Source organism: Seriola aureovittata, chromosome 22, assembly GCF_021018895.1.
Source record: "Seriola aureovittata isolate HTS-2021-v1 ecotype China chromosome 22, ASM2101889v1, whole genome shotgun sequence".
Taxonomy (NCBI): Eukaryota; Metazoa; Chordata; class Actinopteri; order Carangiformes; family Carangidae; genus Seriola; species Seriola aureovittata.
This window is the reverse complement of record NC_079385.1, coordinates 997,951-1,021,823: the sequence shown is the minus strand read 5'-3', so window position 1 is coordinate 1,021,823 and position 23,873 is coordinate 997,951. Positions and strand designations below refer to the sequence as shown.

Genomic DNA, 23,873 nt, shown 5'->3' with positions numbered 1-23,873 from the left:
CCATGAGGTTTGCGCCTAAGTTAAATGTCATGACTTGTGATGAACTTTGCTGCAGACATTCATAACACACTGATATAGTTTCTCCTGTCTGCACATCTAGAGCCATTATCTATCTATCTATCTATCTATCTATCTATCTATCTATCTATCTATCTATCTATCTATCTATCTATCTTGTCATTTATGACTAATTTCCTTTAAAAATGAAATATTCCCATCAACCTGAGCTGTACTCTGTGAAACTAAGATGATGAATGTGATAAACATTACAGCTGCTAAACATCAGCATCTAATGTGACTGTAGACTCTTTGTCTATCAGCTTTGTCCTGTTCTTCAAGCCTCTCCTCATATATATACTCACATATATATTGGATTTGTCTTAAATCATCCCAAACATTACCGTCATGTTTGACCTAAGCCTGTAAGTGAATCAAATATCAGTCATTGTGAACAACATGTCTTGTCTTGAGGCCCTAATTGAATATTTTCACTTGTACTTTATTCTCATTTTGAAATGGATCTCTCACTTACGGGTCGCTCTTTACTGTCGACTCCTGAAGTCACTTCCTTCTCTTACTGGTGTGTGAGGCTGTCAGAGAGATCAGGACAGTGACTTGGCCTGCTGCCCTCCACACCCATACTGATAGACACGGGTTGTGACCTTTGACCTGTCGCATCTGTGATCCGGTCTGATTTCTTTATATTTTTTGAGCCCTCTCTCCCGGCATCCCTGACCCATCACGCCTGTCGCGTTTGATTTATGGGCTTTACATGGGGCGCTGAGGGAGCTGTGATTCTGAGGTGAGGAGGCGTTGCTTTCTCCTTCCCTCCACTCACACACACATTCTCTAAGTACAATACTCGCTTGCATGCAGCTGTGAATGGAGACAGTGTGGCACTCAAGTTCAAAGACATGAGAGGACATTCATCTGTCATCTTTGTAATGGCACAAAAACAAGACACTGGAGGAATGTGGCACGGGGGGATGAGGACCGAGGGGGAGGAGGGACATCAAATAGAGGAAGAGGCAGCAGCAGTGTGACCTCCCCTCTATCCTCTGAGCGCTTACTCGTCATGTGGTCAGTGTGAAGGCGTGTTAAAAGCCAGCGTCAGGACGTTAGAGGATTCTCTGTGGAGATGCTCAGAGAAAGAAGTGAAAGAGACACAGAAATAGATGAGTGTTTGCCCACTGGAAACCCCAGAAACCAGCACATGAATATCTCTCCCTTTTCCTCTCTCTCTGCTCTGCCATAGCTCACAATGGAGGAAACAAACTGAAAGAGACCAAGAATCAGAGTTTATATGGAAAAGTAAATGGGAAGTCAAATGGAAAAAGTTTCATGGACTAATTTCCCCTCTCCAGCCATAAAAAAATGATATTTCCTTCTTCTTTAAAAAAAAAAAAAAAAAGAAGAAGCTAAAACTGTGTATTTGTGTGACTCCAGTTCAATAAATAAATATTTCTTTTCTATCATTAGCTGAGCTCTATGTGCTCCGTATGAGTCCGCCCTCTCCTCCATGGTCTGAAGGTTTTCTAGATCAAAGCTGTTACTGTGTGGAGGTGTAGCTGCTGCTGCTGTCACAGGGATGTTCACAGTAACAAGCAGTGAAGATGCTTGTGGTGTGTTGCTGTTGCCTTGCACTGGCAGCCCGTCCCCGGCCTGTAACCACCACCACACAGCCCTCCACCCCGTCCACAGATCCTCAATCAGACACTTGTGTCCTCTCCCTGTCCCGGACAGGAATAGCAGCAGCATCTCGGCGTCCCACAGGAATCTCCTTACGTGCTTTTTTTTCCATCCTCCACCATGGCTCGCTCTGCTCCCGTCTCCAGCTTCTGTTTTCCTTTTCACTCTTTTTATCATCTGCTCAGAACTCTTTTTCTTTCTCTTTCTCCTCCTCTCTCAGCTTTTTTTTTTGCATCTATTGCCTTCCAGAGGTTCAAACTGTTTAAAGACAATCTGACAACATGCTTTCCTTGCACCATGTAAATGCATCAGGGTGGTGAACTAATTAGATAGGCCATTTTGACTATCCATGTATCTGTTGCTCTGGCTGGTGGCGCCTAAAGTAGAGTCCATTCCATTTTCTGCTCTGTTTATGTTGAGGATGTTTCCGTATTGATTGGACTTTAAGTGATTTTGAACTTTACTGATGTGACCAGATGTGTTCCTCATTTCCTCTGGAAGATTTATTTATTTATTTATCATAGTATCAGCTTCAGATCCACTGGTGGAAGGTAACCAACTACTTAAAGTGACAGTTAAGTTTATTAGACGTGGGGTTGTATGAGGCACTGATCTATTGTCAGTGTGTTACCTGCGGTAGATTCAGAGAAACATTTTAAAAAATATGCACAGAAAAAAAACTAATATCAGTTCAAGTGCTGCTTTATTTTGAATGTTTTCACCATTTTATCTGCCTTCAAACAGACCTTTACTTTGGAACTACCATATTTCTACAGCGCACACTGTATTATTCCGCAGATCAGCTGTTTGAGTCAGACAGATCTAAGAGTAGGTGCACTTATGCGTAGGAATACGATAGTTTAACGGTTGAAAAAATTCCAAAGTTAAGGTCTGTTTGACAGGTGAAAGGGGTGAAAAATTTCAAAATAAAGCAACCCTTCAACTGATATTTATTGCTTCTCTAAACTGGGAGCTGATCTGAATCCCCTGCTGATAAAACACTGACTATATATCAGTACCTCAAACAACCCCATGTCACATATACTCAACTATCACTTTAACAGTTTTGAAATACTTTACTTTTGTCTTTGTGCTTATACTTTACTACACTTTACTCCATTGTAATGAGATTTTCAGGGTAAAGCAGACAGTTTAGCCTTCTGTTTGACTGGGAGACTGGAGTACTTTACTGCAGTAAAGGCTCTCAGTACTGACTCTTAGATCATCTCGTTTAGGTGAATCTCACATATTCACTCTGAAGTGGAAGAAGTTTTTGTCATATAACAAAAAATTTATAGTGAAATTGCGGTTAAAATGAATTTTTACCAGGGTTTCTCAATATTATATCAATTATATATATAAAACAATTATTAGGCTATAAAATATTAATAACTTCTCCAATAATATAATAATAAAAATAAGTTATTTAACCTTGTCAATGATAATAACAACTGTAATAAGTAATAACTACAGAACAGAGGGCTTTTGGAAAATTATAATAAACTGCTTGACTTTAGAAAATAAAATGAAAAATGTAGCTTGACTTTTTTAAATATGATTCTTCTTATTTTTATAATAAACAATCTCAACACATTTGAACAGTTTTAACTTAACTTTCTTTCCCTGTTCTATCACACTTTTCACTCACTGACTCGAGTCACAATGATTGGCTGAGCAGCGTCACGTGACCAGTGCCAGAAAGGCTAGAAAAGCTGTAATGTAATAATTCTCAGTCATTTAAAGGTCATACACATATGGATAGGACTGTGGTCAGCCTGTTAGTCACCTCTGATTTCTATCTTTGACAGGTTTCCACACAAACCTCCTAACACGGTAGTTTGGGGTCAAATGATTTGGATCAAGACCAAATCATCCTCCTTAAACCCCCATATATGTCACCTGTCCCTACCAGAGGTGCACCATCAGGAGAGGCACACCAGGGAAGGGTTTGGGGCACCCCAGTGGAAAAGGGGTCCCCAATGACCCCTCATAATGGTGAATTGGCAACTCTAACCCCCTTTAAACCTCCCATAAAGACTCTATAGAGTGCACTGCTGCATAAGTGGGGCCCCTGATGATGTGTGCTGTAGTTAGTGTCTACTGATAGTCCGCATGTGAGGCATTCAGGGAGGATCTGTAAATTGCAGCGACTGCCAACAGTCTGCTTGACCTGCATGCCTTGGATATGATCTATAAGAAAGTAGCAGCTGCAGGTATACCAACCTTTGTGGTCGCGGATACAGCAATCAGCACACGTTAATGTTGAATAACAGTCGAACACCCATCCATCTTCCTAACGCTGACTCTTTGCACTACGTCACCTGACCTCCCCCTGTGTTCCTGTCGTAATTACTACCACCAGTAGAGGTTGTCTAACAATGAAACGCAACTATGGGCTGTAATAACCTGCTGCACAGATGACCTGTGGGCTGTTTGCCACCAAACAGTCTGCAGACCCTCTTCAGCAGGTAAAACAGGTCACACCTACTGTATATTTTCCTGTGGGGGGTTAAACTCATCATGTTCATCTCCAACAACCTGTGGAGAGCCCATACAACAGATTTTAATTGGCTAGTATATGATGATGATGATGATGATGTGTGTCAGCCAGTCTGCTGAAGATGTGTGGCAGGAAATAGACTGGTCCTTTGCCGTTAATCTCACCTTGACGTGCCACATTCACCATAACTGCAGCAGTAGGGAGTTCTGGGCTTCAACCAGCATCTCAAATTATAGTCTGGTCCATACAAATTATTGCACTCCACTGTTTTGTGTGTGTGTGTGTGTGTGTGTGTGTGTGTGTGTGTGTGTGTGTGTGTGTATGAGTGAGAAGGAGAGACAGTTTGTGTTAGGTTGTTGCTTTGCATATGGTAAGTGTCAGCTCGCGGCTCATTTCTTTCTCCCTGACACTCGCCTGGGGGATAATAAAGCCTAGCAACAATTGTTTGTTCCATTATGGTGTGTTTCCACTGTTGTGCCTCACAGCTCTGTCTGAAGCACATCCAGGCAAGAACCAAAACTTTGGCCCGTCAGCCCCCAAACATGAGTTGGGAAACAGCTCTCCCAGCAAATGTTCCTGATCTGTCATGACGTGGAAGAGCTATGACCACATGAGTCAGGTATGGCTCCAGGGCCCAGCGGTGACAGAAGGAGAGGCTCATTTCCACTGTGGGGATGAAAAAGCTGGTCAGTGAAACTGAGTTACCTGCTTGAAACAAGATTAAAGTGTGTGAGTGTGTGTAGTGTAGGTGTCATTTAATAAATAGTTCTCTGTGTTGCAGTTGTGTGTGATTTGCAGCAGCAGCAGTGCTGATTAGTTGCAGTGCAGTGTTAGATATCGCACCGATGCCTCAGAGCTGACCAGGTCTGATTTATGAATTGTGCCTTTTGGACAATGCAGTCTTGGCCAAAACCGAGTGAAAACAATACGCTTGTAAATTCTTCCCTGAGCTCAACACCAAAGTTCCTGGCAAAGTTGAAGTTGGCAGCGAGTCGTGAATTTTAAACACCATCTCATTCAGACGCGACGGCTGGCGCTCCAGGAGAATGTGGGGTCTGTGAGTGGATTAGTCGAGTCTTAACAGTGGACTGTGGACAAGAAAAATACACTTTTCTGATCGGAAAGCAATTGAGACAGAACCCTGAAACTGTAGAGCTGCTGTGAAGATTTTTAAATTCCTTCCTGTTTGACAGTTTGAAAATCATTAGGTGGGGGCTCAGCCCTAAGGGGGGGGGGGGGGGGGGGCTCCATGACAGCGGCTCCATGTGATTTACAGCCAAGCCGGCCGTGATGAAACCGACCCATCAGCAGCTCCTTGAAGGATTTATTTAATGGTTGGGATTAGAATTAACAGGAGGCGATGGTCTGATGCTCCAACATGCAGGACTCTTAGTTCAGTGGGATGTGATGAATTTAGGGCTGAATCTGACCCTCACTTTCATTCATTTTCATCAAGCTACTGATTTTCTTTCTTAATGAATCAATTCATTAGTCATTTCTAATACAGAGTTCGCCAAGTTTGGACTTCCTTACTTGGGAGTTCAACCTTTACGAGTTCAACTCAGAAGTCCAAACTCCTGAGGAGGGAGGACTGTTTTCAACTGGAACAGCAGCGTTCTTCATAATATCAGCAGCTCAGGACAGTACAGGTTACACTTCAACACACCTGTTCCTGACTGTACTGTGACTAATTCATCTAAACTCAAATCTCCACAAACAGAAAGCTCATATTCAAACTGTAATGTTCAACAGCTTCAAGTGATATAATAAAAGTCCTAGGATGAAAATTGTTTCAGCTTTGAGCCTGGCTCAGAATCTCTGCCATTGTCATTATTTGGTGCGAAATGCATTCTGGGATAGTTAGCAGTCACAATTCCACACGTACTGATGCATCCTGGATATAAAGGGCGGAGTGAGAACAATTCTTGATATTTGATCTGCACTTGGGTGGATGTGGACTTTGAAATGGAACAGTCCTCGGTCTGTGACTGATGATGTTTCATAACAACAGAGAAGGATGCAGGTTGAGAAATGGCTGAGATGCTTAGAAACTTCAAAATAATTTGTTTTATCCAGAAACTGAAGATATTTAGTTTAAAATCATATATGACAAAGAAAAGCAGCAATTTTTCACATGTGATCGAGTTGAAACCGAAGATGTTTCTCATTGAAAAGTGAAAAGTGTTTGTGTCGTTTCACTGATCAATGATTCATGATCGTAAATCATATCTTGTAATGTCTGTGTCCTTGTCCGTGTCTGTGGTGTCTTCATTTGGTCACACTTTAGTCCCCCCGAGTTTAGAATTCATAAGCTGCATATAAACATTAAATGATTCATTAATCTTGATTATAATTAATCTTTGAGTTGAAAGCAGATCTGCTTATTAATGCTGATTTGTACTAACTTATTTTATTACATCAGTGTGTTACAATACAATTCATACAGCTTAGAGTTGATAAAAAATACATAGAAATGCACATGCATAGATCTGCTTGCAGCTGCAGTGTATTCAGTTAGTTAGTTAAATACTGATTATAAATACTAAATGGGGGAAATATGACACATAACAGTATATAGACCATGTGTTGAGAAAGAAGACGGCAGAGAGAGCAGTGGATTGTGGGAGCAGGGGATGGGGGAGGAGTGCATGTTGGGGGGAGAGAAAGAGAAAAATAAACAGAGAGAGACAAACATGGAGGAGTGGACCGATGGAAGCTGCGTGTTTATTTGAAGTTGTGCAAGGAGAGGAAGCAGACTGAAGCTGAGGCTGCTGCACACACACACCCACCCACACACACACACACACACACACACACACACAGATGCACAAACATGCATTCATGCACAAACACTCCCACACTGACACTCACATGCACGCCCACATGCACATCCTCCTCATGACGGAGGAATTCTCACTTTAAACAAACCAAAGCAGGATACTGGAGGAGCGGGGAGCTTTTAAATGACGGCCCCCGGGGCTTGTGGGAGCTCTAAGTACAGGGAGCTCTGTCTACCTGGCTCTTATCATCATCAATTACAAACATCATCAAAAGCTGCAAACACTTCACCTGTCATACACCTACACACTGAGAGCTGTGTGTGTGTGTGTGTGTGTGTGTTTGTTTGTGTGTAGGAGAACGTCATCAGGTGGAACACTCAGATTTAATCTCTTATATTTTAGTGTATTGTACCTTTACACTGAGCCAGTTTGACCTACAACAGAAAAATCTTCTTCCACAGACGTGTCAGAACATCATCACCTTCTCGTCCCTGACTGACTTTTCAGACAAACAGTGACACAATTCAGACTTGATTTTAGACTCTTCGGATAAATCCTCCCGAGCATCAGCTTCCTGTATGTTTAATGTCACACACGTGTTTATAAGACTTTTGAGTCATATGTTAGCTGGCAGACTAAGAGTAGAGCTTTTAGTTAACTAACTTTTGCACATGCCCATCTTTGGACAAACCAGTCGTCTGTTGCGGCCACATTTTTAACAGCATGGTTTATTTGTTCCTCGTCTAGAAACCAACACTATCATTTTAGCAGTAGACAAGATTTGAACAGAGGATGTTCAGATATAATGTCGACAGATTTAAGGTCCTTTTTTAGGTTTATTCATGTACAGTGTACAGGAACAGTGTACAGGAACAATTTCAGGAGGCTGAACAGACCATAGTCATCATCAAAGCTCTTATCAGGCACATCATTTCAAAGGATCAATAAAGACTTGTAGGGAAATATACATGTATGTCTGTATACATATGTCTGAGGTCGGGGAGCAGAGTGTAGCAGCAACCACTCAGACTTAAACATTGTATTTGTTGAGCCTGGGTGTAACTTTTATATCTAGTATGGAGCAGGTATATGTTGGAAAGTCATACTGGTATCTATGGTAACAATAATGGGAAAAATATTGATCACGCAAACCAGGAGGAAAAACAACGATGGCAGCGCTGCTTGTTCACAGAATAAATAATGAAAGGATGCAAAGAGGAGAAAGAGTCATCATTGACAAACCCACTGGACGTCTGTTCAGACAGTCAGCTGACTGAGAGGTTAATCTTTGTTTGAGCTAATGCCAGGAAGACACAGGTTACTGGAATGTTGGATTTCTCCTCATTATTAATTAATTTCTGATTTATGTTTGACAGAAAATGACATGCAGCTGCTGAAATGGTTAAAAATATATTTATATTCAGTGTCATATTCATGTTCAGTCTAGACATAGAAACTATCATGGAAGGTGTCAGTTTCATGTGATGTTGCTGCTATGATGTCACCATGACATCAACAGGTTTTTTTCTGTCTATTTTCTGTCTATTTTTGCTGGGAGACGTGTCACATGTGAAAAATAGATAAGACGCCGAATCTCTAGATCACACGACGCAGCCGTGAGGCAGTGTATTGCTCTAACTTTTAGTTGTGTGTCATTGACTCTCCGGCGCTGCCTTAGTGCTGTTACATTTATCTGTCAGAACGTGTCTACACTCTGAATCCAACTTTAACATTTTCTCTTTCCATGACCAGCCAAATTCATTTTTCTCTCCTTTTGCTTGGCATGGAAGGAGGGAAGTGTGTTGCTTAGCAACAATCACCACTTCGCATGTATTGACATGACTATGACTGGTCAGTCAGGTTAGTTGCACTCAGTGTAAATTCAAATCAAAAAGTCAGATGTAGCCAGGGACAGTTAAGCTGGATGAGTTAAGACCTATTCTTTACATCCAGCTGGTGCACTTCACTCCTGATGATAAAATCCTGTTGTGTGTGTGTGATCATAAGGACTCTCCTGCTTTTACATTTGTGGTTGTTGTGTGTGTGTGTGTGTGTGTGTGTGTGTGTGTGTGTGTGTGTGTGTGTGTGTGTGTGTGTGTGTGTGTGTGTGTGCGTGCGTGTGTGCGTGCGTCTGTCTGTGTGTGTGTGTGCGTGTGTGTGTGTGCGTGTGTGTGCGTGTGTGTGTGTGTGTGTGTGTGTGTGTGTGTGTGTGTATGTGTGTGTTAAACCTTGCCAAGCATCTGTCTAGATTCAGTTTGAATGTTGTGAAGCTGAATGTGTTTACCTCCACGCTGCCTGCTTTTGTATGGCGAGGCCTCGCCGTGAACTTTCCTTGTAAAAACGATACTCTGTTATAGGCTGATCACACATACAGTACGTAGAGTCATACACACTGAGTCACCACAGCATATGTGTGTGTGTGTGTGTGTGTGTGTGTGTGTGTGTGTGTATGTGGGTGGGGGTGGGGGGGCTGTAAGTGACGGATGCTTTCCTACCCAAACAGCCACACTTCTTTAATTTTACTGGGTTTAAACATTATTTCAGCGTGTGATTTTAACTTTGAAAACAAGCTCCTATGACTGAGCAATCTCTCTCTCTCTCTCTCTCTCTCTCTCTCTCTCTCTCTCTCTCTTCCTCTCTCTCTCTCTGAGGTAAATAGGAGTTGTTTACCTGTGAGTGGAAGGTGGGATTCATGTTTTTTCTCTGTTCTGTTTCCCCTGATATCTATTTTTAGCTCCAGAGTTTGTCTTTGGTCAGTGGAAATGTTTAATACGAGGACATGGAGCTGACCTGCTGTGTAGCTGCTGCTCAATGGCAAACACAGGAAACATGGGGAGTGGAATGAAAACACACACACACACACACACACACACACACACACACACACACACACACACACACACACACACATACATGTAGATACACAGTAGCCACAGAAAGCATTCAGACCTCTTCAGCTTTTTCACTTTATAGTGTTGTACATGTTCTGAATGAGTGAAAGCCATCCATCAATCTACACTCAGTGACCTGGCTGCTTCCTGCTTGTTTTAACCATCCTTGAGATGAGTCTACAACTAGACTGGAGTCCACCTGTGGAGAACTGAGCAGAGAACAGTTCACATTGCAGGTCAGGACAAAAACCAAGACATGAAGTCCAGTGAACTCTCTGTAGACCTCCATGATGAAATCAGGTAGAGAGTATAAAACCATGTCTAAAGCTCTGAGTGTTCCCAGTAGAACAGAGACCTCGGTGAGGACTCTTCTAGAGCTGCTGTCCAGATGAACCGAGGGACCAGGTGAGAAGGACCTGGGTCAGGGAGGAGCTGCAGAAGTCCACTGCAGAGATGGAGAAGCTGCTGGAAGGACGAGCATCAATCAGGTGTTTATGGTGGGGGGTTCTCAGCAGCAGGGACAGAGAGACTGATCAGACCTGATGGAGGATGAATGAGACAAACACAGAGAGGTCCTTGGAAGAAAACCTGATCCAGAGTCCAGGAGACCTGAGACTGGAGCCATGGTTTACCTTTTAGCTCCACTATGACCTGAAGAAGACAGCACTGGAGTCTCTTCAGGACCAGTCCTTGAGTGGACCACACCTGAGAGCTGAAGACCTGAAGATGACAGTTCACTAACACTTCCTGTCAAGTCTGGGTCTAAGAGGATCTGTCAGGAAGACTGAGATCAGCTGACCACATCAAGGTGTGAAAAGCTAATACAGACCAAGAAGACTTGAATCTGCCAACAGGCTTCTACAAAGCAGGTACTGACTTAAGGGAGCGCAAGAGAGAGCAAAATGGAAATTTTATCCTTTTGAAATTAAATCTATAACAGTGAAGTGAAGAAGTGAAGGGGTCTGAGTAGTTCCTGAAACCACTGGATGAAGTAAACCTCCAGTGCACACACACACACACACACACACACACACACACACACACACACACACACACACACACACACACACACACACTTCCAGTTAATGAGGGCTGTGTGAATCAAACAGTATTTCCTCTCTTGAACATTAGCAGCTGGACTCTGTTAACGCGACAGTGAACTCTGCTTCTCCTGCTCTTTGGCCTCCATGTAAATGTTGCTGCCTTGACATTCTGCAGGTTGAAGCTCATTAAGAATACTTCATATGACTGCTGACCATTTCACTTCATTTCAGTGCACTGTGAAAACCAACCTGCATGGACTTGAAACCTGTTGGAATAACTAATCCATCACAGTGAACATTCGGTTGCCTTAGTCCTTTGTCAAAGATATGTTATTTTTGCAGTGCTGACACTGCAGGAAAGTCATCATTCATTCAAGTCCATATTGATATATTGTTTGACTGAGAGCTTTGCATCTACTAGCTACAGTACAGAGTGTAAGTCTTGAATCTGAACAGAGCCACTGCTTCTTAATGTGATGTTTCATTTAGAAACAGAATGTGGGAGCAGGGCATCAGCTGTGGAGAGAAGGACAGTTTGATGTGAGGATGGGCGGAAAGGCAGGATAATTAAAAAAGTGTTATGGTTTCGTTGGTTGGACTGTTTAGTTGCACACACACGTGCAGCATGTGATCGGCACTGAAGACCTAGGTTAGGTATTGGGAGATACCAGGGGAATGTGAAATCCTGGGAATTAACTTTTTGAGTGTCTGTCCCTGTTTAAAAAAAATAAAAGGGTTCCAACAAATTTGAAATAACTCATAATTTGTTCCAGTGAATTTGAATGTTCGTTATTTTTTTAGTTTATATTCTCATTAGTTTTTAACATTACATTCTTCCAGAAATTGAATGTAAACTTTTTCACAGCTGTTTTATAAGTCCATATAATATAAAGATAGACGCCCGTGTGTTCTTTGATTATAAAGCAGGTCTAGGTTCTACAATCATACTGGGAGCTGAGGCTTAAGATCCTTCATCTGGGTAAATATAAGTTGAAAATGTTAAAAAAATTCATCATAAAAATAAATAATCAAATTTGAGACTTCTGGACACATTAAGGGCTATGATACCATTGATCAAATCAAATGCACCGTTACCTTGATTAAAATCATGGATTTCTTTGGTTTGAAAAATGCAAGAAACATTTGGAATAATGTAAGAATACAATTCAACAAAATTTAGAATATAGGTCTAATTGTTTTTCTTTGTTTTGTTTTTGTTTTTTGTTCACCTGGACCCAACCTTGCAGGATTTGGTTTGTCTGAGTATTTACCTGATTTACATGTTTTTACTGGATCACTCAGAAAACACTCAGCCAATCAGAAGAGAGCCTCAGAGCCTCCTCTCCTCTGATTGGCTCACTGACCTGTTGTTACTAGAGCTCCAGAGAGAAGCCTGAGAGAGGAGATGTGAACCTACGCTGAGATGGTTTTTGGTTCTTAAAACCACAAATATATCTTCTTATGGATCAACACTTCAAACACAGCGTGTGATTGTCAGGACTAAGGACGGCTCTGCTCGCTACTGACCTCCATTTTCCTTTTTTTATCAGAGCCCCCACAGATGTCATGATGGAGGGAATTAACTATAGAGAACAAAACTCTTTTTTGTACCAGGCTTGGGAGTCTATGGGGATTGACTCCTGTTTTTGTCACTTGTCACGCCTCTGAGGTTGATGCTTGGTTTGAACAAATGTTTGTATTTTGAGCATAAAGTGACAGCCCTAGTGTTCACCTGTCAAATGTAATCAAACTGAAATGATGCTTCTTCAGAGCTGTCAAAGGTATGGATGAATGTGACAGTAGCCACTGCACACAGTAATCATCCCAAATAATCACTTGGTTGTAAAACTAAAAAACAGATGATCAAATGATTCCTTATGGTTAGTAATGGGCTCTTAATATAATCTACACTGTAATGTCATTAATTTCCTGCTCTACCACATTGTGTAAAGAATATAAGAGAACAAATTAAAACTAAAAAGAGTCATTTTATGATTCATTTTCTACAGTTCTGTCTTTGAAACCAAACTTAATTTATGGTCAGAAATCTCAGGAATCCTGCTGGAAAAAGTGAGTTATTCAGAGGAAGTAATAATTTAAAAATCCTGGGAAAACCTTCAGGGCATTTTTCCAGGTAGTTCAAGTTATTGTTAATAGAAGAGAGAACTGTTAAGGTCATTTCGTTAACATCTAATGGTTGTTTGCATTTTTCTAAATTAAGACCACATTCCTCATATACCCGGGTTTCTTCTCATCACAAAGGGGTTCTGCTGCTGTTGTTGCTCTGGGAGTTTTCCTTTTTCTTTTGGATACACACAAGCAGAAGATAAATTCAGTATTTTTTTGCTCCAGGTTCCACAGTCAAACACCAAGTTGTGTTTCAGTTTATGTCAGCAGAGCTGGAGTCAGTTCAGTACTTTAATTCAACTGGTTTCACTCCAAATATTCACTGATGATGGTGATGGTATTTTAGCTGGGTGTTGTTCTCATGTCTCAAAATGAGAGTGGATGTTAAAATCAGTCCTGCTGCTGTCATGTGTGAAGTTAGAGCGAGATACAAAAAGAGAAAGAACGAGGGAGGGGGATCTATGTGTGTGTGTGTGTGTGTGTGTGTGGCGCTCTCTTCCTCTAGTGTTTAAAGAAGAGATTGTGAGGGGTTCATGGAAAGGCACAGTCCTTATGTAAAGGAGTTCAATGCAGCCAGTTGAAGAAAAGCTCTCATTGAAATTCATGGCTTAGCACCTATAGTTCTGTGGTTGGAGCAGAGCAGTGAGGGACACACAGCCAGCGTCTGACAGATTTCAATTAAAATGGCATTTACAAGAACATGGATGGAAAACTGGAGGGAGGGGGAGGAAGACAGTTAAGGAGCTGCTGAGCTTTTTACTGCAAAACCCCAAAAAAGGAAGTTTTCATCACACTTCATTCATTTAAGCCTGAAATTGAATCGCTTTTTGTAATTAATGACCAGATAATCTTAGTTTGGATTAGTTACCCAGATTTTCCCTGTTTATAGAAACTTTAAACACACAGTATGTAACTTCTGCCTCTAGGGCTCTCTCAATCTAAACAATAACAAATTCACATTTAAAGTCAGTGTTTCAGTGATGCTGTACGGAGGACAGAGACGTCAGGGAAGAGCTGGAGCTGAGATTGATGCTAACCTTTGTTCTGATTGTTTCTCTGATAACTTATGAAACAGACGTTCAGGATGTTTTTGACAGCAGCTGAATTATCCTCAGAGGTGTCCTCCTCTCCATAACAAACACACCAGGAGATTAAAACCAGTACAAAAACACCCACAATTAAAAATCAGAGATTAACCAACGCTCTTCAGCGACACAGGACAGGACGTCTCCAGCAGCTGGGAGCTGAGCTGTCTAACATTTCCTCAGCTTGTTTCTCTGATAACTTCAGATCCAGACGTCCGACGACTAAAATCCTTCATCTGGTTCAAATATAGTGTGAAAACCACCAAGGTGTAAAAAGTGTATGTGGCTTGAAACTAGATAAATGTCAATATTGAGCTTCTGTCAGACAAGCACATTGACACATGGTCACAGAGGATGTGATGTCACTGACAGGCGACCAATGAAATGTTACCATAATTAAAATCACAGATTTCTCTGGTTTGAGAATTGATGGAAACATTTGGGATAATGTAAGAACTCAACTCAACAACATATAGAACATGTTAATGTGGAAAACACGCTGATTAAAACACTGCTGTCACTGCTGAGCGCTGAATGTCGAGGAATTCAATGTTGAGGCTTTTTAAAAAGTTTATTTTGAAGAGGCCTTTAAAGTGGAGTTCTTTATGGGTGGCTTTGTGCTTAACCATACAGTCACAGTACAAACACTGGTAATTCAGACATTTGTGGGGACAGACAAGCATGCACTTGGTCATACAAACACACACCAACCTGTGCAGTAATGTGTATACACACTCTTATTATTGGACAAGGAGATGTCAGTCAGCCTGTCTTTCTTCTCTCGCTCTCTCTGTTATAATAAGCAATGTGTGTGTGCCTTGTCTCTGGGTTGGTCAATAAACCCTGCAAATGCTTACAGATCACACATGTACACAAGAGTCTGTGTCCATAGCTGCAGAAACATGACAGTGTCAACTACTGTTACTGTAACTAGTATCATTCAGCAGATCTTCCACCTCAGCGTGTGTTTGCAGGTGATCCGGAGTGGGAGTGGCCTGCTGCTGCACAGGTGAAAACACTGGTATAAATCTGAAAAGTAAATAAAATCTGGGATTGTGGAATTAGACCTCTGTAGCCTGCTCCTCATCAGCTCTCTGACTGAACGGCTGGTGGACGAGTTGCATTGTGGGTACTGTTGGTGCCACACAAATCAGAGCAGAGTACTTACTTATGTACTTACATAGCCTTACTCACACTAATGCCCAACTCATCATAGATAAGTAAAATGTTTTAAAGGTCCATTAAGTATCAAAGTAGATGTCCTCGTGTTGTTTGATTATAAAGCAGGTCTAGGTTCTATATTAATACTGTGAAAGTATCAAAGCCTCAGTCCACAGAGAAATGCACACAGCTTGTATTCGGGAACTGGGGCCAGTTACACAAAACACCTTAAGTTAAGATCTTCCCTTAAGTCTGAAGTCTGAGTTAAGGTTTCCTTAAAATAAAAACAGTTGCATAAAACACAAAAGACCTTAGCGACCAAAGTAAGGAAAAAAAAAAACTTACCTCTGACTCTATTTTCACCACAAATGAGCTGAGTTTAATGTGATAAATGACAAAAATTAACGGATCCCAAGAAGAGAGTTCACAACCAGGAGACACCCTTAATGATGAGGAATTGATTTTACATCACAGATACGAGCGGCTGTCAGTCTACTTTCTGCAGCTGAATAAGTGTTGCAGTTTTATGCCAGATGATCTTTCTGGTTAGGTAGAGTCAAGATGTTTCATTTCTTTCACTGATGCAAATGCTCATCTCAACTTTTTTTCTTAGCTTAGGAAACCTAAGTGATTCTCTGCAACACCCTTCAGTAACTCCCTCAGCTAAGGAGAAATAAAACCTAGTAGTATCATACTAGAAAACTTCAGGTGTTTTGTGCAACCAGCCCCTGAGCCTTAAAACAAGCTGTCAGGATTTCTGTAACTTTGTGATGTCACAACAAAGCAGTCACCGCCCTCAGCCACGCCCCAAGCCCCACCCACCTGGACCCACCATCCTCTGAGTTTCTCTGAGTGTTTACCTGAAATCTGCTATATTTTTATTGGATCACTCAGAAAACAGTCAGCCAATCAGAAGAGAAGTTCCAAACCTCACATATGGACCTTTAAATTGATGGGTATAGCATTGTTGTACTAGTACATTTAAATGTATATTAGCTTTATGGTTGTCAGCATGATGTAACCCAGGAAGTGTTGCTGTTGTGCTGATAAAAACTGAAATCCAAATCGATAAACAAGTAAGCAAAGGACGGGCAGCAACCTCCCAGAACATTTTAAATATCTGGCTTTTGCAAGAGATTAAGTGAAGACAACATGATGATGTGCAGGCTTTCTTTTTTTAATTTGATTTAATTTATATAGTTTTTCATAGTATTTGTATAGTTCCTTCAGATGATGTTGCAACATCTTCAGTTGAAGTTAACTTCATCTTTACCTCACAGTTGACTGAAACTGTGAAATCTGTGTTTGTCCCCGGGGAGGAGATCAGGCTGAAAGACTGGCGTTCAGCATCACCTCATTCCTCATCAGCCTCAGAGGAAACAGGGAGGAGAGCGACCTCTAAATTATCCTACACTGTCTCCATCTCTGTCTCGCTCTCTCTCTTTCTCTCTCTCTCTCTCTCTACCTTCCTCTTCCACATTCCTGTCCTCTTTCATCAGTTTTGCTCTCTCTATCTGTCTCTGTCTTTCACTTCATTCCTCCTTTTTTCTCCTGTCTCCATTACACTCTGCCAGCCAGACTTTTGGGGCTTTGGGGTGTAACACTGCAAGAGTCAGGTTGTAATAACATGGCTGTGATATGCTTGGACCTCATCTGGAGTCAGAGCTCCTGAGAGAGCGAGAGAGATATGTGTGGAGAGGTGGATAAAGAAAGGCAGGGAGAGTGAAAGAGAAAGACAGACGTAGGATAATAAAAGAGACAGAGGAGAGACTGTGTGAGACAGACTGTGTCCTGGGGGCTCTTACTGGGCCATGAAGACGTGTCTCAGTGTTTTATCTGGACCTGCTGGGGCTCTCAGTGAGGAGCTTCAGTAGTTGTAAACCTGCTGACCTCCCCAGTCTAAACAAAGCTGCACACTGAGCTGGAAAGAAGAAACGTCAACCTCCTCTCTGCCTTTTCACTGCTCACTGAAGACCTGCAGTCAGGAGTGACACACTCCACTTTCACTGTGAAGACTGTTTGCACCTTCACAGCTATGACCATTCAAATCAAATGGAAGTTATATTACAGTCGACAATTTCTCGCATCATATTGTCAGTTTATGGATTTATTTCACTTCATTCCAGACAGCCACTGCCATTTTAACATCATGCCACAAAGTGCAGAATGTTCACAGCAGTAAATGAACTCTTTGCAAAGTGATTATTGATTGATTGATCATGCAATGTCCCAACTTTACTATCTAGTAGAGGTGTAACCGTAATGTTCCAACACTCACATTTCTATACATACCTCAGTGAAAAAAAGACATGAAAAAAATTCATTCGAATTTATTATGAATTGAACTTGTTAACATAAAGACATCATTGTAAACCTGTGACCCAGTGACAATTTTGGGACATCATTTCTAATTGGATGATGCATTTCTTAAAAAAAACAAAAAGAACAATTTTAAGTCATTTAGGTATTACTGATGTTGTTGAAATCTGCTGTCAAGACTTAATGTGTTTCAGAAGGTTATCAAATAGATAAGCAATAAATTATATAATAATAAAATAAAAATTACTGATACTTTCAACCTATTCTAATTTCTTTTCAGAAAGATTAATGTATCCACATCGTCACAGTGAGAGAGAGACAGGAAGGTCAGGGAGAGAGAAAGAGGGATTCGAACTAAGGACTAAGCCTTAATGGTATGTGTATGCACAGGCGTTTGTGAAGCAGTTTGCTCAACATCGGAAAGTTAACATTGGTACCTTCCACCAGGGCAAGAGGTCTTCCTCTCGATGATGGGGGGGGGGGGTCTTCAGGTGGCTGTTCAGCTCAGCTTCTGTGGCATCCTCCAACTGCAGGAGCTTTATAGCGCAAAGTCTGTGGTGCTGACGCGAGTCCTCCATCAAAATACAATAACTGATTTTGCATGTGGCATCTTGTTTTCACTAAACTGCACATAAAAACAAGACAAGTCAACTTTGTTGCTGCCTGTTCCTGTCTCCACTCTCCCTTTGATGTATGACATGTCTGTGCTCATGTAGATTATCTTCAATCTTGGATAAAGGAGTAAAACAATGTTCAGAAACTCCTGTGGCTGAGTCTGAATTTATCCTCAATAGAGCCAAGAGCTCTTCACTTAGAGTTCCTTAGTGAGATCTGTGTATCTATGTTGATCTTCTCAGGAGATGAAGATCTGGCTTCAGGTGACATACCTACAGTACATACGCTTTCACCAGGGAGGGCGTCTGTAAGCTCCGGGAGAGGACGCAGTGCATTGTGGATGGATTTGAGGACCTGTGTGTCCTGACAAGTGGAGGCCAGGTGACAGAACCTGAGACAAAGCCTTTTTCTCTGCTCCAGCTCCCTCCAATCCTCCTCTGTGCTCCGGCAGATTTAATTCTCGTTGTGCGGCCATCTTTCTGCAACTGTGCGAAAAATTGGTCAACCAACTGTTTACAAAGTCCTCTCGCGTAATTTAGTATTGCGTCAACTTTCACATCATTTTCTAAAATAAAAAAAAAAAAAATCATGAGGCAAAACATTAATTGTTTAAGACATTTTTCAGACTGATAATGAAATAACAGCAATAACAACTATTCAATTATCATCGATTTTATTTAGTACATCTAGAAAGACAGAACACTGAAGACAACAGAGAGACCTACACTTAACAATCACCTGATCCATTGATTGAGTTAGCTCTGATGCATTATCAGTGGTGATGCAGGTACTGCCTGTGTGGTCAACAGGACAGCAGCTGTCTGCAGGCATCGTTTATAAAGTGTACGGTGAGACTGAGGGGCCAGCTCGATCATCCTGTTGGACCACAAAACAGATGTTGTGGTGAAATACTCACACACACAGTTCTGGGACGACCTCTTGACTGAAGCATGTGCCGGAGGGAATTACATGTCTTTAATCCAGCGTTCAGAGGACTTTCTGAAACAGCCTTTGGTTACTGTGTCTTTATCGAGGTTATGCATCATGACGTCCGTTACTTTCAATTGATGTTTTGTCTGTGGCGTGAGTGTGTCGTCTCAAACCTGAAGTACTCCAACACCACAGAAGTGCCTTTACTTGGGTTTCATGTGTTTCTTGTTGGTAGAAGCAGTCGCCTTATTGAAACAGATTAAACCCGGGTCAGACTGTTGCGTAACGTATACCCTACAAAATGATCATTGGTTGGAGGAGCAGTTATAGAAAGTATAATCTCACATATTACTTTCAGATTTCTGTGAACAGGAGCCGTATGTTTTAAGTGTGTTGCTTCATTTCTGTGTCTGTGGATCGGCAGGTCAGCGCTGACATTGAGCTAAACACGACTCGACATCAGATCTGGATGAATATGTATCTAGGGACCCATGGGGGTTATCCAGGCCTGACAGGCGTACGTGTCAGCAAGCTGCAGGCTCTGCCTCTCTGCCTTGCCGCCTTGTCACATCGGACATGTTGAGAGGCCACGGTTTGTGGCCGCCGTTCTGTTTGCTTTTTTAGGCTCAGTTGTGCTGAGTGCCGGGCCTGTGTCCGTACCTCTCCCTCTGCCTCCGTTTATTTGACTTCTCCCAGGTTTGAATTGATTGTAGATACACTGCTTTCTTATGAGTTTAGTTTTCAAACAGGGTCAGAGCTTTGGCAACTGGTGAAAGTTTTTTTTACTCCCTGGTTTTGTTGTGTCGTAATTTTCTGGACTGTACAGGCTCTAAATTTGACTGTGCACCAGTACCTGCCCACATGTAATGTTAAATACATTGTCTGACTTATATAATGTAGAACAGGGTTTGATCTCTGGTTGATCATGTAAAGGCACAGTTTCCTTTAAAGATCTGGCTCCTTTGATTTTGGACTTTGATGGAGTGGTCCTGTCGAGAGTGGACGGACAGAATGGCAAAGTTTAAGAAAGGACATTTTGTGAAGGGGACTCTCTGGCACCCTAATGAGGTACTTGAAGCGCTCTTGGGCCCCATGAAGGGACATTATTCATCATGGGGACCAGAGAAGGGGTGTGTCTTTGAACCGTGAGTCTAGATGTAATGTGGTGAGTGCTTCACACTACAAACCCCGAGGAGGAACGTTTATCACTGACATCGTTTCTTTCCTTTTAAATGTGGTTATAATTAGCAGCTTTTGGGGATTGGGGACTATCTGCTGGGTCGTACTATCAACTATCAGGCAAAGAGCTTTTTTGATGATTACAATGACATCTCTTGCCTTGTGCTTTTATGTTACTTCCATATGTATTAGCTGTTCCTGTAGGTCTTTGTTCTGATGGTCCTTCAGAGATCATCCTCACTCGCAGAGCCTTTAGACCACTATATCAGAAAACATTCAGAGAGCACATACTCTCTATACACTCATTAAATAGATGAAATAAACATAGTAATGGACTATCATAATTTAATACCTAAATGCTGGGAGTGCTGGGGCTTTAAACATACATTGTGCAAATGTTAAAAGTGAGACAGAATGAGTTTTAGATATATGAATGTATTATGTTGCCGTAGCGTTGGCAGTGCAGGATTTATAATGTTCACTGGACCAAGGATTTTCTTCTACACATCACAGTTCAGCTGGATGTAGACTTGACATAAAGGGTTAACAGCAGTCCTGCCATAGTTTTCAATAGTTTCCAGTGGTTGGTTCATGGTTAGTGTAGGGGACTAGCAGGAGGAGGCAGGATGAGGAGGCAGGATGTCCAGCCGTGTCAGTGCTGACGAGGATGAGTCAGTGACAGCTGAGAACGACAGTTAGAAATCAAGGTGCTGAAGAAGAAGAAGATAGTTGGACAGAAACCAACTCTTCTACTGTTTTCCTCTTTTACCATGGCCGACCCACTGTGAGTGGTTACTCTAGCTGAGAGGAAGTCCTCTGAACTGATTGTAGGTGTTATAGTGAAAGTTCACACAGTCCCAAATTATCATGATGGGGTTTTACACCACAACGTTTCCTCTCAACCTCTGTAGTTTAATTTGTCTTATCTATATGTATTTTTTGTTCTAATGAATATTCACTCATACAAACATTATAAAACATACTTATGTGTTATACTTATGTAATATTAATACTTCAGTACACCTTACCTGCGACTATGACACTGTGTTATTCCCTCCTCAGCTCACCAGCAGAAGCAGCTTACATGTAAAGTTTTAACATTTTACCTGTAAGTGTCAGAACGACTGGGTGAGGACTCAAATGCATGACACAACACAGGAATCAGAGGCAGGGTCTTCACTTAAGACAGAACAGGGTGAGGCTAACTCTAAGAAAACACTGGTCAACAACACACTAAAGGCTACAGGAGGAGAACTGCTAGAACACTTGTCACAAAGAATAAAGACGAACTGGCACAGAAGACGGGGAGCACGCAGCTAAATACACCAGGAGGGGAAGACAATTAGACACAGGTGCAACACATTAGGTTCGGGGTCAACAATCACAGGAGCCCGAAACACACATCGGCAGCAAGTGTAAATCTGAAACGAGAGGGAAAGGTTAAAACAGGAAATGATAACAAACAGAGAGAAAAAAAACAGAAAACATGACTTAGGAGGCAGAACGGGACGCAACAGTCAGACTTTATTCTGTGATCAAACGTCAGATTTACACAGTCAAAGAAATAAAAGGGTTGTACTGTCTCTGTCAATCCCACTGAACAGTAGGAGTACCAACGACTTGTTCAGTAGCAAATGATCTGACTTTGCTTTTGAAACAGAAACTGTGTGTGTTTCCAGTACAGTCAGTTTTGTAGTTTGGTCATGTGGAGTATAGATGTCAGTCTGTGTACAGCTAAAACACAAAAAAAGAAGTACAACTGTTCAAGAGATGAAATAAGACTTAGTGGTTTCTCAACTGATGATGTGAAGTCAGAGGAAGACTGAAGTCAGTCAGTCATCATCTTCTGAGAACTGTGAACATCTGCACAAAATCTCATGGAAACATTGAACTGTTTTTGAGTGGTGGACCAACCGACTGCCGCTGACATCACTACAGCCAGAGTGAAGTTTGCCTTTAGATTCCATTCATCGTCCACGTAGGACAAAGTAAAGTCAGTGTGATTCTGGTTATGTTGCTACTTGAGGAAGAGGAAGATGTTAAATCAGCCTTTTACTGTGACTGACAGTTTCCTACATGAACACACTGTTTTCTCTTTGGTCATTTCACATGACGGCTCTGTGTTTACGTCTGAGCTCTCCTCGCTGGTTTGATATGGGCGGGACTACGTATGCACAGAGAATTTGGTCGGTTGGTCCCTGTCAATCAAATCAAACCTCACCCCCACAGTCCTGATGAAGATGATTATTTCAGATTTTAATAAATGAACCCTGAGGTTGAATATTTACTTTTGAATATTTGTGCTCTGACGTGTGCCAGTGCAGATGATGACTAGTCAGCCGACTTCTCCTCCGTACAGTCGTTCATCACAGTGTAATTATTGTCCCTCTGTCTCTGTCCCCTTCTCAGACGGGATGAACTGCATGAACAAGGACCACGGCTGCGCCCACATCTGCAGAGAGGCTCCGGGCAAAGGAGGCGTGTCGTGCGAGTGCCGCCCTGGCTTCGAGCTGGCCAAAAACCAGAAGGACTGTACATGTACGTACCACAGCTGACCTGAGTGTGGCCCCTCATCCCCACACTGACACACACACACACACACACACACACACACACACACACTGGCAAGTGACTGTGTTCTTAGAACAACCTTCAGTCTCTGATTTATTACCATTAAATGTAGATGTGTTGTTTTCTGACTGGTCACATGATTTCACAGCTGGCAGCAGAGTATTAACACTGTGTTTTATAGACTTGGTTTTATTGAGTTACTGTTGTGATGAAGGATCTAAACTGTTCCTGTGATAAACATCTGTAATAGCAATGATGGACAAGTTCCAGTGGGCCTTCAGCGATAAAACACGAGGGTGGACATTTAATTCCAAAATCAGTGAGGCGTTTCAGACCCTGATGAAGGTGCTGAAGGATTCAGTAGAGAGAATTCATGTCTCCAACCCCCCAACCCCCCAACCCCCCCTCCACCTCACCGATCCATCCCTGTTTCACTCCTCATATTGAGCGCCTGCAGCCATGGAATTTAGGGGCTGCTGTCTTTGAGAGGGAAAAATAAGCTTTCAGTTACACTTTGTTTGGCAACATATCTTATTCTCCTCTCAGACAGGGAGAGTGTACAGACTGTGAAAGGCTCCAATGCCCCCCACCCCCAACCCACCCCGCTCTGGTAATATTTCATTAGCAGCGAGGGACTCAGTGCTATGCCGGCCTGTTGAGCATGGCAGCGCAGGACGGTAGTAAACCAGTGATGAAAGAGACGACAGTTATGTCTGTTATGTCCTCTCCGTCTCTTTCCATCTTCACCTCTCTCCTTCCTTTTCCTCTCTCTCTTCTCTTCTTTTCTATCTTAGAGTTACCAAATAATACAAAGTTCCCAGGTCAGGGAACTACAACGTCTATAAAAGCTCCAAAAACGTCATTATGCTTACTTTCCGTCTTTGACAGATGTGAAGGCAAATTAGGATCTCAACTGTCTTTCATAGTCATTGTAATTTTAAGGAGTGTTAAAACCTATCACTGCTTCAACCAAGTCTACCAGA

The 23,873-nt window shown here is 42.0% G+C and overlaps 1 protein-coding gene across 3 annotated transcripts in view; it reads left to right on the top strand.

The window, feature by feature from the left end:
* The window catches only part of scube1 (signal peptide, CUB domain, EGF-like 1), a 111,101-nt gene that overhangs the window by 36,647 nt on the left and 50,581 nt on the right, over positions 1 to 23,873 (top strand). For all 3 annotated transcript variants that reach the window (XM_056367876.1, XM_056367875.1, XM_056367874.1), the window contains exon 5: positions 22,729 to 22,857. In XM_056367876.1, the coding sequence (XP_056223851.1) occupies positions 22,729 to 22,857 (129 nt within the window). The remainder of the gene's footprint in view (positions 1 to 22,728; positions 22,858 to 23,873) is intronic.